Raw genomic sequence first — 18,034 nt, 5'->3', positions numbered from 1 at the left:
CCATTACCACCCTACCCCCCCCCCCCCTCACACCACCAGCAGCCTGAACCCCCCCACACACCATTACACCACCAGCCTGAACCATTACCACCCTACCCCCCCCTCGCATTACCAGCAGCCTGAACCACCCCCCCCCCCACCACCATTACACCACCAGCCTGAACCATTACCACCCTACCCCCCCCTCACACCACCAGCAGCCTGAACCGGTGATACGAGGAAGGATGGATCCATGCGCCAAATTCTGACCCTACCATCTCAATGTCACAGCTGAAATCCAGATTCATCTGACCAGGCAACGTTTTTCCAATCTTCTATTGTACAATTGTAGTGAGGCTGTGCAAATTGTAGCCTCAGTTTCCTGTTCATAGCTGACAGGAGTTGCACCCGGTGTGGTCTTCTTCTGCTGCTGTAGCCCATCTGCTTCAAGGTTGGATGTGTTGTGTGTTCAGAGACGGTATTCTGCGCATACCTTAGATGTAATGAGTGGTTATTTGAGTTACTGTTGTCTTTCTATCATCTGGAACCAGTCTGCCCATTCTCCTCTGACATCAACAAGGCTTTTTCCTCCACACAACTGCTGCTCACTGGATATTTTCTCTTTTTCCCACCATTCGCTGTAAACCCGAGAGATGGTTGTGTGTGAAAATCCCAGAAATACTCAGACCGGTCGATCTGCCATGTTCAAAGTCACGAATGCCTCGTTTCCACTGAGCGGTTCGGTTCGATACGCCATTTTTGCCGTTTCCATTGTCCAAAGTTGTGACTGGTACCCTAATTCCGAACCGTACCACTTTTTTGGGACCCTTTCGTTGGGGTACCAAGTACAATCATACCGTACCAACAGGGTGGAGCTACACTCTGCGGAACGTTGATTGGTTGACAGAGAATCGTCAATTCCATGGGCTGAGACTGTAGGGTTGCTTAACAGGACATATAGTAAGCTTTCCCTCCTGTGCCGTCGTTTTTGTCTCTTTTCTTTCTTGGATGTCCGTCTCGTCCCTGCTTATTAACATTTTCCTGTATTTTTCCTTGCAACCTACAGCCTTTGCTCAAACAAACAGTCTCCTTTTTTTTTCTTCTAACTCACCTACTAGAGCCAATTCACCTACCAGCATGTCTTTGGAGTGTGGGAGGAAAACGGAGTACCCAGAGGAAACCCACGCAGGCACAGGGAGAACATGCAAACTCCATGCAGATAGTGTCATGGTTAGGATTTGAACCCATGACTCAATTTCTGCAAGGCAGAAGAGCTAACCACTTAGCCACTGTGCTGCCCTCATTGTCTCCTTCTTGTGACAAACAGCCACATGCCAAGAAGCAAGAACAAAATCTGCATTGCTTCCTCCATTGTTGTTCGCTGTGTAGCTTTCTTTTTCACGCGAGAATTCTCTTTTTCCCGGCATACACCACGCCTATCAAGTGACGTCGATCACTACTTTCCAGCTACACCACACCTATCATGTAAGACACATGTGTCAAACACAAGGCCCGTGGGCCGAATCCGGCCCACCAGGCCATTTCATGTGGCCCTCGCACCTCTCCTGCGGCTGCAGGAGAGCTCCAGCCCTCCTCTGGTCTTCCTCCAGAACCTATACTTTCTGCTTTCCAGCAATGCCTCCAGCTTCTTCTCAGCAGGAGCACAAGGTAAGGGAGGTGCACTGTGATGAAGGGAGGGTGGGGGGACTCAACTTCTGATGGTGGAGAGGCTCTTGATGTCTTATGTAAGGGTAGGGGATGCTCTGGACATTTAGTCTTACAGATACAACTGACCCTTTTGAGGGCAATCACATTGCTGATGCGGCCCGCGATTAAATTGAGTTTGACACTCCTGATGTAAGAGTACCATTGGTGGTGGAAACACAAGCCTGATCAAGGTGTACCGTTCCAAACCGTACTGAACTTTACCGTAACGAACCGCTCAGTGGAAACGAGGCATTAAATCCCCTTTGATGCTCAGTTTGAACTTTAGCAAGTCATCTTCACCACGTCTAGATACCTAAATGCATTGAGTTGCTGCCATGTGATTGGCTGATTAGCAATTTGTGTTACCAAGCAAATGAACAGGTGTACCTAAATAAAAAGTGGCCGGTGAGTGTACATAACAGCAGATTGCGGGTTTCATTCGGCACTGTACAGATGCAAACAAAAAAATGTATTTTCCATTTTTATGGAAAAGCCCAATTCAAACCCTCCAACTAAATCAACTTAAACCATCCATGATGATACAAAAATCTTTTAATGACACATTGTTACAAGTACAAGCTCCCTAAACTTGATACATTTTAAATGCTCCCCCAAAATACCCAATGGTGTTGTGGATAACTTAGAACTGCAATTGCCTTTAAAGCTGAACCCCAGGCAGATAAAACGATGTATTACAGCTCTGTATTTATTGAATGGATTTCTTTAAATGCTACTAGCGTATCTAAATGTAACATTATGAACATCTATTTCCTGCCTTGAAGCACGATGGCAACAGAAGAGGTGAGAGGAGCAGTGAGCAGTGGGGCGACCTCATCAGTCTGCTGCTGCTCCCTTACTGACCAATCAACAGGCTTGGGGCAGGAGTGGTATCAACAGTGTATTTCATATTGACAGCAGAGAAAGTGGTTGGTCTGTATAAATCTGAAGAATGAGTGAACAGGAGTGCAAATCCTTTTGGTGGGTAAAACTGCTCTCCTTTATGTATTTATTCTGTGTATTTTGCCTTAAAGAGTAACTCCACTTTTGTTAAGAAATAAACTCCTCCCCTCTGGGTGATCTCTGTACATTGCAGGGATTCTAACAAAGTTTGTTGCAGATTCCTACCTTTTGTTATTCTAGAGAAATAGCTGTGTGTCCATGTGCCCAGTGAATGTGAAGGATGTTATCAATCAGCTGCTGCACCTGCAGGGTTCTAATGAAGAAAGAGGCAGGGTCTGCATCCCTTTACACCCCATTCACTTTACCGCGACTTGGACCACGACTTGTCAGTCTGACAAGTCGCGGTCCTCACGCTCCCATAGTGTAGTACAGGAGCCGTTCTAATAGGAGTGACACAAGTCGCTCCGACTTAGAAAAAGGGTCCTGTACTACTTCGGGGCGACCTGGAGGCGACTTGCATTGACTTCCATTATGTGAAGTCCGTGCAAGTCACGCCGAAGTTGCGCTGCACGCGACTTCACAGGTCCCGCTGCACGCGACTTCACAGGTCGCCCCCGAAGTCGTGCTGCGGTAGTGTGAATGGAGCCTTAGGCTACATTTTTACTAGTGCGACTTTGATCTGACTTCACACTCATAGTGCAGACAGCTTTTCAAAGCCGCTGCAACTTTAAGTCGCATAGACTGGAACGGGTGCGATTGAAATCAGTGGGCTTTCACTTGTCATGCAACTTTGTGTCCAAAGTCACATGACAAGTCACACTAGTGGAAACAGAGCCTTAGACGCTATTTCCCTTTGGGAGTATCATCCCAAAAAATTGCATTTTTGTTGCAGGGGATGCCCAAAATCAGACTCGTATCTTAGTGCAGACTTCTAGGAAAATCAGTGAGCCAATCCTAAGCATGAAATGATGTTTCTGGGGGTGTGGTCAGTATATCATCTGTGTACAGAGCGCCTCCAGGTGGCCATATTGCATTTTACAGAAAACGAAAGTGGCTGCAGATTGAAAAGGAAAGGTTATTTTTATTAACATTCAATTACAATATGACTTGTATAGCAGTTGTATATGCTTGATTCTTATTTTTTTTGTTTGGCCTTTTAATTTTCCCACAAAAGTGGAGTTACCCTTTTAAGTTCAGCTTTTGCAAAAAAACGTTATTGAAGGCTCAGACCAATGATAGGGAACACCTTGGCACCCCAGATGTTTTGGAACTACATTTCCCATGATGCTCAACTACACTGCAGAGCGCATGAGCATGATGGGAAATGTAGTTCTAAAACATCTGGGGTGCCAAGGTTCGCCATCACTGGCTCAGACTATCTAAACCGCTTCCAGGTGGGCGCTGTGAGGGAGGATGGCCAGAGAATGGAACTACATACCTGACCCGGACATGCAAGGCTTGCAGAAGAGAGGCTGGTTTTAATGTGGACTCTTCTATAGTATAAATAGGAATGCCGGGTCAGCAATAATATCTTTTTTTTTTTTTTTTTTATTATTACATGATCCAGCCACCAGAAAAAAACATACAAATAAAAACTAGAAACGAGACGTCATCATTTCTTCTCCTTCTTTTCCTCTTTCTTTGCGTCGGCTTTTTCTTTCTCCTTTTCGTCTTTCCTTTCTTTCTTGCTCTCTTCTTTCTCCTGCCCCTCCTTCTTCTCGGCGTCTCTGTTGGCGATCTTATTGTTGATGAGATTGTGAAGGGCGACTACCGAGCGGATGAGGGAGGCCAGGTAAACCACCAGCATCTGATCATTAGTCTTTAGGTAGAAGGCCTTGACGAACTCCTGCAGGTTGACGTCGGGGAGAAGGTTGAAGACGTCCTGCAGTTGGTAGATGATCTGGTGGTTGATGGGCAGTTTGCCTGTGGACACTTTCTCAAGGTAACTCCTGATGTCCAACAGTTTGGAGTTGAGTCCTTTCAGCCCATGTACCTGATTGGTGATACGCTGCGACAAGGTCCCCACTGTAGTGTCTTTGATGTCCCTGCAAGATGAAAAACAGATACAGACCTAAAATGTATCCCAGGAACTAAGATACTGCATCTTACCAGTCCTTTTAACCACTTCCATACCGCACCTATTCTGCCATTCCTCTCCTACATGTAAAATTCATTTTTTATTTTGCTAGAAAAAATTACCCAGAATCCCAAAACATTATATATGTTTTTGTTTTAGCAGAGACCCTAGAAAATAGAATGGCGGTCGTTGCAACCTTTTATGTCACATGGTATTTGCACAGCAATTTTTCAATACATTTTTACATTTTTTTTTTTAATTCATAAAACAAAACCACGGATCTGTCCACATTCCTGTGGTGACTATTTTTCTTTTTTGACTGATATATGACTTTTGAGTCACCATACTAAGGGTTTATTATGTTGACTAGCAATGGTTGCTTGAACCTTGGTTAACTGTTTTCTTGCTTCTTTGTGGCAGATTTGTGAATACAATCTGTTTTCTATTGCGTGTTTCTAATAAAAACTTATTGAACAAAAATAAAAACACACAGTAAAGTTAGCCCAATATTTTTGTATACAGTAAACCCCCGCTCCATCGCGGTTCAGTTTTTGCGGTTCCGGTATATTGCGTTTTGTTTTGTAACGTTATTTTACTATATAAATCATTGAAAATGAAATATTTTTGTGTTTTCCGTAGCTCTTGCTATGTCTCTCAGTATCTTTTATGTGTTTAAATTAGTTTCTATTGTTTGAAAAGTGTGTACGAAGACCATAAAATGCTTTTAAAAGTTCAGTGACAGGAAAAAAAAAACATGCCTACAGTGTATTTTAATAGGGTTTTTCTATTTCGTGGATTTTCACTGGCTGGCTGGGTCCGGAACGTAACCCCCGCAATGGAGGGGGGTTTACTGTATTTTCAATTTTTTTTAATTCATAAAACACACAGAAAGGTTAGCCCAATTTTTTTGTATATTGTGAAAAGTTATGTTACGCCGAGTAAGTAGATACCCAACATGTCACGCTTTAGAATTGCGCACACTCATGGAATGGCGCCAAACTTCGGTACTTAAAAATCTCCATAGGCGACGCTTTAACATTTTTTACAGGCTACCAGTTTAGTTACAGAGGAAGTTGTGGGCTAGAATCATTGCTCTCACTCTAACGTCGGCGGCGATACCTCGCACGTGTGGTTTGAACACCGTTTACATATGTGGTTGCGACACATGTATGCGTTCACTTCTGCGTGCGAGCACGCGGGAATGGGGATGCTTTAAAATGTATTTATTTATGTGTCTCCCATCCCTCTTCTCTTTCTTCCTCTCTTTCTCCTTATCTTTTCTTTTTTGTCTTTCCCCCTCTTCCCCTATTATTGTTTTGAGGGCGGGATTGCTCAGGGTGGGGGGGGGGGGTGTATTCTGTGATTGCTTTCATCATGTTTACCCTTATCCCCACATTGCATTATGATGTTTTTACGTGGCGGACGGTCTCTATTACTATGGACTTTTTGAAACTGTCAGTTTATAACGCTATTCCTTGTATTTGGGCTCTTTCCGTTCCCTTTCAATTGTTTCCCCCCCTCCTCCTCTCTTTTTTTACTTGTATTGTTGTATTTTATTGTGAAAACTTTCTAATAAAAATTATTGAAATAAAAAAATTTATTTTCGTATCCGGCTCATGGCACCAAAAAAAAAAAAAAGAATCTATTTATTGATTGTTTATTTTTACCCTTTCCCTTTTTTGATCAATTTTATTCCTATTACAAGGAATTTAAACATCCCTTGTAATAGGAATAGGGCATGACAGGTCCTCTTTATGGAGAGATTCGGGGTCGATAAAGGCAAATTCCTTCTCCGGCTCGCCGAGTGGCTGAACAGCCGCCATGATTGTTTTTACAGTGCAGGGAATCGCCGGCAGAAAGGAAAGATATCTGAATTATGCCTGCGGCTGCACCCATCTTTCAGATATCTCTACTCAAAGCATCATAGATGACGGACCTGGGCTGGAAGTGGTTAAAGTGTTGCAATTGCGTTTTTCAGGTACTGTAGTTAATTGGGGTGTACACAATTTTAAAGCGCGTTTGGAATCTATTTACTCGGTGTAACAGCTTTTAGATTTTACCAAAAAAAAAAAAAAAAAATCGGGTATTTTATTGTGTTCACTAAAATTAAAGTGTATTTAATCCGGAACATTTGCATTTGATAAACCATTGCCCAAATGCTGTATGACATAAAAATTTGCAACAACCACCATTATATTCTCCAGGGCCTCTGCTGAAATCTATATGTTTGGGAGTAAGTAAGCAAATTTTCCAAAAAAAAAAAAACGTAAGATTTTTACATGTGGGAGAGAAATGTCAGAATCAGCCTGGACTATAGGTGGTTAAATAGCATTTTCAGTTTGTGGTGCTCAGATATTTAGTTCCGCTTTGGCTCTAGAAGTCATAAATACGTTTTTGTCTAAAGAATATTCTAGTATAGTGTGGCCACCAGTATTCTTTTATCTGGTATACCTAACAAAAGTCTTTAGGAAAAGGGAGCTGCATTTAAGTGTTTCTAAACCCACAACAGTAAAATTAGTGTGTATATGTAGTAAGGCATGCTGGTTATACTCACTGTAGAACCTAAGGGGTTAATCCTCTGCATTATGTAAAAAGGCTGTTTGATCCTGTCTTCTCTGATCCTCTCCTCCTTTCACTGACCCCTAATAATTTCCTGATAACACAGAGTCTTTAAAGTCATGCTGCTCATGCTCAGTTTGTTGAGTATTGCCAGGGTTTTTTTTTTTTCCTGGGGAGGATGCATGTGATCAGCACAGGGCCAATCAGCATTGTCCAGACTGAGGGTCAGGGGTCCTGCAGCCTCATAGGTCAGATAAGAGCAGAGGATCCTGGGAGCCACATATCAGAACAAGGCCTGCGGTATGTAGTCTCAGCCTGGACCCAAACCAGGCCACGCCCCTCCAGTGTGTTTCACTCCGCCCACTGGAGCTTACTCATGGGTATTAATAAGCAGCAGTGGGGCAGAGTAAAATGAGGTGGGGGCCCAGGCTGAGACTGCCACTTGTCTACATACAGCAGGTCTTGTTCTGATGTCCGACTCCCGGGATTTTCTGCTCTTATCTGTCAGTGTCTAGAGCACAGGTGTCAAACACAAGGCCTGCGGGAAGAATGTGGCCCCCCAGGCAATTTCATGTGGCCCTTGCACCTCTCCTGCAGCTGTGGAACCCCCCTTGTCTCTGCAGTCGGCAGCAGAGAGGACAGCACTCACAGTGGCAGACACAGGACTACATTTCATAGCAGCCCACATACATACCATGGGATCGCAAGTCTCATAGGTCAGTCAGAAAACTATTTTTACAAGCTTTAAACCAGTGCTTGGCTGGACACTGATAGAAGTCACAAGACTGCTATATACCACTGATGAGAAAAGGTATTTGCAGTTTATATTTACTAAAACAAATGCATTTCCATGTTCTGTTTACTGTGGGAGAGCAGATATAGTGACTGGAGACTCCTGGGTTTAGTAACACTTTAAAGTGGTGTAAATTAGCTGCTTTCATAACATCGATATTGACAGACAACCCCCTAAGTAATGCCTGGTACACACGATGAGATTATCTGACCAATGCTCGTCTTTTTTTTTTGCATGCTGGTCCCTTATCGAAAATGAAGAGTTTACTAAAGTGACGAAAATTCTCTGACAAAATAAAAATTGGGATGTGATGTACTGTGTTGTAGTGTATTTTGGATTGAATTTTTGAACGACAAATGTAGTAATTAAACTAAAATCGTACAATCTGGCATCCTACGAGAAAAAAAATATTTGTTTGTCCCATCAGATAAATTTAGAATGAACTCTCGAAAGCTCTGTACGAACGATCAGATTATTGAATGATCGATTCGAAAGCGATATTTGCCTGATTTTCTGATCGGGTGTACGGGGCTTAAAGCAAAAGTGTAGGAGTGGGAAATTACCGTAATAAATGCTCCACTCCAACTTCTTCAGCCTCCTCAGCACCAATCTCACTGGTGACATGTTCAAATGTCTTAGAGGTTGGAGTTCCATCCTAAAAAGGCAAAATACAATATTAGACCTCATCCACTCTACTCATTACTGCACGGTTTCATAAAGATGTTAGGAAAACGCCATCTGTCATCCTTTTGCGATATATGAAGAATTTCTATCTATCTATATATACATATACATGCACACACATACATATCAGGGTGGGACATCTCTGCCGTGCAAATAAGGTCCCTTTTTAAAGGATTACATCTGATGTGGTACTCCTTCGTTTTTTTTTCACCAGACATAAATCAAAAAACTGGGGATGCAATCTTAATCTTTGTTGAATTTCCTTCACTTCATATCTTCATGCATACTAAAGGCTTTCAAGCCACTGCACAGTTTCGGACATTTTCGTCCAGCTGCATGTGGACATGTGTATATCCGAAACTATGCAGTCGCTTGTATTTGTAAGCCTTTAATATGCATGAAGATAAGAAGTAAAAGGAAATTCAACAAAGACTGATTGCATCTCCAATTTTTTTGTGTGTGTATATATTATATATATAAAAATTATGTGTATGTACGTACATACTATAGGTAATACACACATATATACACACGTTTTATATTATATATATGTTCCAAATAGTGTTGCACCGATGCGGATACTAAGCATTCACACGAGTACTTGTACCGCAAATGCTCATATACTAAAACCGATACTTTTTTGTGATTTAATTGCAACTTGCATTAACTTGTTAAATGAAGTGGCAAGCTGCAATAAAATTGGAGGTCCAGATCGCACTGATCTGCTGATTTGAAATCGTGCTGAAGTAGCAAGATTTCAAAGCTGCAGATCAGTGCGATCTGGACCTCGGATTTATTTGCGGCTTCATTTAACAGAAGTCAATGCAAGTCGCAACGAAAACCGCAAATAGGGTGCGACTTGTCATGCAATTTTGAACTGTCAAATCGCATGACAAATCGCACAGGTGTTAACCATTAAAAATAAATGCATCCAAGGGTAAGATAAGGATAAGTTTTTAACCAAAATCAGTCCTATGTTTATATGTATTAATAAAACTAACCATTTTATACTCACATGAGTGCGGGGTCACACTTATGCGATGCGGGAAGACTGCGAATTCGCAGCCTGTTCCCGCATCGCAAACGCACCCTTGGCAGTTCACACTGCCATATGCGATACGATGGAGGTGTCAATGAAATGTTACCGACACCCCCAGTTTGATCGCATATCGCAGTGTGATCTTTACAGTTCGCACAGGATCGGATCGCACAAGTGTGAACCACTGTGCGATCCGATCCTGATGCGGCTGAAAAAAAAGGGTCATGTGTGACTTTTGTGCGGGTGCAGTGCAAATTTAGCCATACAAAGTGTATGGCTGAATTCGCACCGCACAGCCGATCGCATGTAATGAAGGAGCAGTGCGCTCCGATATTACATGCCATCTCCGCAGCCGCAAGATTGTGAACCGGCACTGAGTGTTTTTTTCCTTTTTTCTAAGGATATAAGCTTATGGTTTATTCAATTTTAGTGAGTACCCTAAAAGTCCCACATCTTAGAATCTTCTAAACTTTCCACATTTTTACAGGGATGTTGGTACTCCATTAAACTTCACTATAGCCTCTTCCATTTTCTTCCAATACCAAGGGTAAGATAGGTATCGGTAATCGGCATCAGTGAGTACTTAAGAAAAACAATCGATACTCGTACTCTGTCCTAAAAAACTGGTATCAGTGCATCCAGAGTTCCAAATGTAAAACCTAGATAAAGTTTGTGTTAGATATCAGCTAATTTAAAATCAGTACCCTGTTCCCGCAGGAATGTCCTTTGGGTTTTCCAATAAACTATGTAAAGTGAAGGTTTATGTGATTAGATACATTTTTTTTGTTACGCAGGACCTGGTAAAGCAATGTTAGCAAATCCAAGGAACGCACAGCTGTTGGAGCACTTAACCTCTCCAGCAGCTGTCCATTCTTAACTGCAGTAGGGGGATGTGTGGTGCACAATTCAGCACATCACACATGGCTCCCCCCCCCAAACTTTATTTGAAGTGTACAAAAGTACACTTTGTTCATGCTACAGTACAGTGCCAATGCGATTCTGTACAGTGCGCTGTGATAAAACTGCAGCAGGTCTGCATTTTTTCACAGCACCCTGCTGAGCAGCTCAGCACTGCATTGTAGTGTGAAAGGGACACACAAAAAACAATTGTTCCCTGTGTGTCCTTGTAGTGACTTGTGGTCACTACACTCTGTGTTAATACAACCTAATAGGAGATTGCACACAGATCATACAATCATAAGATGTGGCCATCTTAAAGGACAAAAACTAGTCACATGATCCTATCAGGCAAAGCCTTGCACTCTCACAGCAGTAGGTAAACTGACAACATTGCATAGAGAAGCACAGATATCCAGTAATGTCATCATTGGGTCTGAAATTATTTAATAAAAACAGAAAGTTGTAAATAGCATTTTGAAGGTGAAGGAGAGACCATGAAATACAAAACAAACTAAACTTCAGATTTTAAAATAAAAAAATCATCATGTAAACTTACATCATGAACTTCCTCCACAGAGATGTACGCCTCGGTGGGAAGACCCAGATCTTTAGGCTTCACATCAATGATGACAAGTACCTGGAAGAGACACAGAATGTCATGTGAACGGCAAGTTCTGGTTGTGTGTAGAAGGGCGCACTGCGGTGGAAATACTTACGGAATTTGGACAGTATCTCTTCATCAGCTCATTGATTGCAATATCATTTTTGTGCAGTTTGGGTCCGGTGTGATACCAACCAACTATCCTCTCCCGAGCTACAAAGGAAAAACAAAATGATACCGGGTATAAGTCCAGTATGAGGAGTGCTCACTGCTAAAGCTAAACTCCAAGTAGATATAAACAGTAAGAGCCGGTTCACACTACTCCCACTTGGTCGCCTGACAAGTAGCGCTCCATGCTGTGCAATGGAACCGTTCTAATCGGAGCGACTCAAGTCGCTCCGAATTAGAAAAAGGTTCCTGCACTACTTTTGGGCGAAGTCGGAGCGACTTGCATTGACTTCCATTATGTGAAGTCGTTTGCAAGCAGCGATGAAGTTGTGCTGCACGGGAGACTTCAAAGTCGCCCAAAGTCGAGCCGACTTTATGAGTCGTGGTAGTGTGAACCGGCTCTAAAGGGTTAGTTCACCTTTCCAGAAAAAAAAAAAATATAAAGGTGAACTAATGTCACAGGGAATCACCTAGTAAGGAGTCCAAATCTTCCAGTTTTTCTCTCCCTGCTCTTTCATGGCCATGATGAGCTCCCCCATTTGCTGAATGTCCTGGATTCTAGTGAGCCAGTGATTGTAATTTCAGTTTAACTACCTCCCGCCCGCCGTATAATAAAATTACGACGGGGGGATCTCCTCTTGTTCTGAACTGACATCATACGACGTTGGCCTAGTATCACGGTGCCCGCAGGGGGGGGGGGGAAGGGGTGCAGTTTGACTATTGCGTCCTATTCCTAGGACACAGTGCGACCCCGATCTCGGTAAAGAGCCGATGATGCAGCTCTTTACCCATGTGATCGGTTGTGTCCAATCATAGCAGGTCACATGTAAACACGGAAGTGCCATTTTTCATCTCTCCTCACCTCAAGTGCGAGACGAGGAGAGCTGATCAGTGGCATCTCCTCACAGGGGAGACCTGTACAGGTAATCAGAGCACTGATCATCAGTGACGCCAGTCAGTGCCCATCAGTGACACCAGTCAGAGCCCCCTTTTAGTGCCCCTCAGCAGTGCGTGACAGTGATGCCAGTCAGTGCCCATCAGTAACGCCAGTCAGTGCCCATCAGTGACCCCTTTTAGTGCCCCTCAGCAGTGCCCGACAGTGATGCCAGTCAGTGCCCATCAGTGACCCCAGTCAGAGCCCCCTTTTAGTGCCCCTCAGAAGTGCCTGACAGTGATGCCAGTCAGTGCCCATCAGTGACCCCAGTCAGAGCCCCCTTTTAGTGCCCCTCAGAAGTGCCTGACAGTGATGCCAGTCAGTGCCCATCAGTGACCCCAGTCAGAGCCCCCTTTTAGTGCCCCTCAGCAGTGCGTGACAGTGATGCCAGTCAGTGCCCATCAGTGACACCAGTCAGAGCCCCCTTTTAGTGCCCCTCAGCAGTGCGTGACAGTGATGCCAGTCAGTGCCCATCAGTGACCCCTTTTAGTGCCCTTCAGCAGTACCTGACAGTGATGCCAGTCAGTGCCCATCAGTGACCCCAGTCAGTGCCCCCTTTTAGTGCCCATCAGTGAAGGAGAAAAAATTACTTATTTACAAAATTTTGTGACAAATTAAGAAAAACTTTTTTTTTCCAAATTTCTGGCCTTTTTTCATTAAAAAAAAAAAAAAAAACAGCAGTTATTAAATAACACCAAAAGAAAGCTCTATTTGTGTGAAAAAAATGAAAAAAATTCATATGGGTACAGTGTTGCATGATCGCGCAATTGTCATTCAAAGTGCGACAGCGCTGAAAGCTGAAAATCGGCCTGGGCAGGAAAGGGGTAAATGTGCTCAGTATTGAAGAAGTTAAACAAATTGCAGGAAACAGACCACTGAAGTGAAACTCACCGTTGACTTTCTTAAACATGCCGTACATATTCTCCAGGTAGTCGTGGTCAAGAAACCATACGGAATCATCTTTATCATCTTCATCAAATGGAACTGTGGGAAGGATTTTGTAATCAGACAACACAAACTAGAAGAAATATTAAAGCAAAATTCCAAAAACGGCACAACATAACAAGGATTGGCATTAGCTGGAGAGGGGTGAATTAAATGTGAAAGAAATAGCCCTGGCACAGGAGGAAGGCACGTTTGTGCAATTGTCAGTGCTGAGCTCATGGGTTCAAAATGCACCAATAAAAATATTGCAAAGAGTTTTGTATTTTATTCTTGTGGGTTGTATATGGATGCTCTGGTTTCCATAATACAAAATTGGGCTACTCCTACACAGGCTCTGGGGGTGTGTGACATACACTGCAGAGTATTGCATAATTTGAACAGCAATAAAGCAGTACAACAATACAATGGTCTTTTTAGCCTATGTTCTAATAACATTGTAATGTAGGTCCTTAAAGACATAGTCTACCTTTTGTAAAAAAAAAAAAAAAAGGAAATAAATGTGAAAAGAAATGGTCAGTTCTCTAGCTGTGCTGGTAACTCTGCCTGCTTTCCTCCAATGATCAGACTTGTCCTGACATGCCTCCCCTGCACAGCCATTCACTGGGAAGCTCAGTACCTTTGCTGCTCCTCCCCTCAGCTCTTATGCAGCTGAGAACAGAGAGAGTGTGATCACTTATAAAAAAAAAGTATTAATGTTTTTTTAATATCTATACACAAATGTTTTGCCTTCCATTTCCAATTTAAACTGAATGGATTGTTTTACAAGGAGATCATTTACAATCAAATCACTTTAAGATCATAAGAGAGGTTAAATCGAGATTTTTTTTTTTAACGATTAATCATGCAGCTTTAACAGAAAGTAAAAAATATTGGGTTTTTTTTTTTTCAAAAATTTTCAGTCTTTTTGTTTATACTGCAAAAAAAACTGAAATAAAAACCCCAGAGGTGATAAAATACCACCAAAATAAAGCTTTGTGTGAAAAAAAATTATATAAATTTTGTTTGGGCACAGTGTTGCATGACCGGGCAAGTACCAAAGTAACGCAGTGCTAAATACCATTAAATAGGTTGATCATGGAGAGGGAGGGGGGTAAAACCTTGCAGATCGGGAAGTTGAAAGTCAGACAATTCTGCATGAGGCTGCTTTAGGCCCCTTTCACACGGGCGATCCGATCCGCCTGTCAGTTTTTCATGCAGACCTGATCGGATGCTCCATGCACCCCTATGGGGCAGCGGGTGTCAGCGGAGACATTTCCATGTCCGTGAAATCCAGACGGATGGAAACCCTATTTTCCATCCTTCTGGAGGATCGGATTGGATGGGATCAGATGAGAATGGACAGGCGGTCCGTTCTCATCCAATCTCCCCATAGAGAGCAGCGGGGATCTGACAGCTCCGTCTCTGCACACAGAGTGGAGGCGGAGCTGTCATACGCCTGCTCAGCGGGGATTGGCAGATCGATCCCCCGCTGAGCAGAATGGACTCCGTCGGGCGCACCGCCCGTGTGAAAAGGGCTTTACTAAAACAGAAGTGACTTCTTACCTGCAAAGCTGTTTGAAACATCTAAAACTTTCTTGTGCCAGGATCCGAGGAGAACACCGACCACTCTCTTCTGATTTCCAACCTTCCCGATCCTGTGGAGGAGAAACACAAACAGGTCCTGAAATCTGTGCAATGCCTCAGTGTAAAAATGGGGTAACACGGAACCACGGGCTGCAGAGCACCACAGCGCAGCACAATGCCCAGATCAGTATAATGGAAATAGAGCAGCACTGATTTCTCCTGCAATGGGGCCACAATCAGAATGAACCGGATGCAGTAATGGTGGCCACACATTTCCACAAGCAATCAATTTCTCCCGATAGGAATAATCAACCTGCAGTCAACTGACATTACATGCACGAGAAGGTGAAAATCGATTGCTAATTGGAGGATACCATCATAGGAATCAATCACATCTCTCTTTCCACTATAAAACCACAAACTGATCAATCGAAATACGATTGTATTCACGAACAAAGTATCTCAGAGCAATCGTAACACCATTGATAATTTATCACCCTGGCTGACATCGGATTCAATAAAACGAAGTCTAAATTGATTGGAAGAGAAGTTATACCCATTCACTTGGGTGCAGATTCAATCGATTTGATAAAATTGCACATTGATGGTATGCTGATGCCTTAAGAGTTCCCTTTACTGGAACTAAGGGGCCAAGCCCAACTCCTGATTACCCCACACCATAATCCTCCCTCCACCAAATGATTTGGACCAGTGCACAAAGCAAGGTCCATAAAGACATGGATGAGCGGGTTTGGGGTGAAGGAACGTGACTGGCCTGCACAGAGTCCTGACCTCAACCCGATAGAACACCTGTCAGCGGGAGGAATAGTGCCCCATCATTGGTATCAGTGGGAGGTATAGTGCCCCATCATTGGTATCAGTGGGAGGTATAGTGCCCCATCATTGGTATCAGTGGGAGGTATAGTGCCCCATCATTGGTGTCAGTGGGAGGAATAGTGCCCCATCATTGGTGTCAGTGGGAGGAATAGTGCCCCATCATTGGTGTCAGTGGGAGGAATAGTGCCCCATCATTGGTGTCAGTGGGAGGAATAGTGCCCCATCATTGGTGTCAGTGGGAGGAATAGTGCCCCATCATTGGTGTCAGTGGGAGGAATAGTGTCCCATCATTGGTGTCAGTGGGAGGAATAGTGCCCCATCATTGGTGTCAGTGGGAGGAATAGTGCCCCATCATTGGTGTCAGTGGGAGGAATAGTGTCCCATCATTGGTGTCAGTGGGAGGAATAGTGTCCCATCATTGGTGTCAGTGGGAGGAATAGTGCCCCATCATTGGTGTCAGTGGGAGGTATAGTGCCCCATCATTGGTGTCAGTGGGAGGAATAGTGCCCCATCATTGGTGTCAGTGGGAGGTATAGTGCCCCATCATTGGTGTCAGTGGGAGGAATAGTGCCCCATCATTGGTATCAGTGGGAGGAATAGTGTCCCATCATTGGTGTCAGTGGGGGGAATAGTGCCCCATCATTGGTATCAGGGGAAGGAATAGTGTCCCATCATTGGTGTCAGTGGGAGAAATAGTGCCCCATCATTGGTGTCAGTGGGAGGAATAGTGTCCCATCATTGGTGTCAGTGGGAGAAATAGTGCCCCAACATTGGTGTCAGTGGGGGGAATAGTGCCCCATCATTGGTGTCAGTGGGAGGAATAGTGCCCCATCATTGGTGTCAGTGGGAGGAATAGTGCCCCATCATTGGTGTCAGTGGGAGAAATAGTGCCCCATCATTGGTGTCAGTGGGAGGAATAGTGCCCCATCATTGGTGTCAGTGGGAGGAATAGTGCCCCATCATTGGTGTCAGTGGGAGGAATAGTGCCCCATCATTGGTGTCAGTGGGAGGAATAGTGCCCCATCATTGGTGTCAGTGGGAGGAATAGTGTCCCATCATTGGTGTCAGTGGGGGGAATAGTGCCCCATCATTGGTGTCAGTGGGGGGAATAGTGCCCCATCATTGGTGTCAGTGGGGGGAATAGTGCCCCATCATTGGTATCAGGGGAAGGAATAGTGCCCCATCATTGGTGCTCGTGTGCCGCTAAGCAATGCATACATAGTTGCGATACACATCGCTGTGACAGCGCCACGTAACGCCGCCATGTTTCCGCACATGATCGCGCTGTACAAACCAATGATTCCATGAAGGAAGTGAGGTCACAGCACACAAATTAAAATGCAAAGTAGTAACAATAACGCACAGTAATGCACCCCGGCGCGGTTGCCATGACGCCTGAGTGCGGTGTGAACTGGGCCTAAGGCTGCACTGTGTATGAATGAGACCCTAGGGGGAGCACACATAGAAAACAAATCTAATAATCGCTCATAGAGCCTTCCTCTAACATCTCAGGACTCCGCACAGGCCTGTCATTGGCCCCTGAGGGCCCTCACACCCTGCGAGCCCCGACACTGGGGAAAATCGCCCAGTCACTGTGAGGCCTACAGGGCTCTTCCCAGGCCTGTGACTCTCCCCTCCCACACTCACCTATTGAAATGATCCACTACACTCAGCAACACCAGCGGGTGAACCACCACCCTTTCTACCGCCAGCTCCGGCATCTTTCCGGCTACAATGACTCGAACACACCGGCCGGAAACCGCACTGCTCCTCGCTTCACGGCACTTCCGGTGACGGCCGTCCCACAATGCACCGTGCACACCCGGAAGTGGAAGGGATGTCCTGGCGCCGGGCGCCATGTTGGTGGAGGCACAGGGTTATAACCAGCCACTGTGCAATATGGTAGAGAACAAATAGGAAATCATTATAATATAAAATAGCAAAAGAGGAACAAGATATCTATACATCAGTAAGGGTGGCCAAACATTATACAATTTTATTTTACAACTCCCCTTTAGATTTACCAAAACCATATAATCCAAAGCTCCCAACTGTCCCTGATTTGGAACAAAGTCCCTCTGTCCCTCTTTCCTCCTCATTTGTCCCTCATTTGGTCTGATCTATATAGTTGTATATAAAATGCACTACTTATCCATCAGAAAGTGTTTTACAGGGCTAAACTTTTCATCCAGTTTCTAAATTTCTGCATGTCATACTTGCCAACTGTCCCGTCCCGGCAAATAGGAGCATGTCCCCGGAAATTGACATTGTCCCTGGAAGCGCCCGTTAGTGTTACGCAGAAGTAGTGTAGCTGAATGGGAGAATTATTCCAACTCTGCTACTTTGGC

General features: G+C 44.1%; 1 protein-coding gene and 1 long non-coding RNA gene across 2 annotated transcripts in view; one reads left to right on the top strand and one right to left on the bottom strand.

Moving 5' to 3' along the window:
• The window catches only part of LOC309564968, a 49,198-nt gene extending 32,730 nt beyond the window's left edge, over positions 1-16,468 (top strand). Inside the window, exon 2 of the long non-coding RNA XR_014225771.1 lies at positions 16,403-16,468. This is a non-coding gene — a long non-coding RNA (uncharacterized lncRNA). The remainder of the gene's footprint in view (positions 1-16,402) is intronic.
• On the bottom strand, positions 4,088-17,485 carry PSMD7 (proteasome 26S subunit, non-ATPase 7). The gene is made up of 7 exons (XM_082269692.1): positions 17,334-17,485; positions 14,829-14,920; positions 13,233-13,325; positions 11,355-11,452; positions 11,195-11,275; positions 8,579-8,670; positions 4,088-4,631 (listed from the first exon to the last, which is right to left on the bottom strand). The coding sequence occupies exons 1-7, from the start codon at positions 17,405-17,407 to the stop codon at positions 4,199-4,201; spliced, it is 963 nt and encodes a 320-aa protein (XP_082125818.1). The 5' UTR covers positions 17,408-17,485; the 3' UTR covers positions 4,088-4,198.
• Positions 17,486-18,034: the final 549 nt, after the last annotated feature.

The sequence above is a fragment of the Pelophylax lessonae genome, assembly GCF_965119305.1.
Source record: "Pelophylax lessonae genome assembly, chromosome: 10".
NCBI lineage: Eukaryota > Metazoa > Chordata > Amphibia > Anura > Ranidae > Pelophylax > Pelophylax lessonae.
The sequence above is the reverse complement of the archived record's forward strand: the minus strand, read 5'-3'. Positions and strand labels throughout refer to the sequence as shown.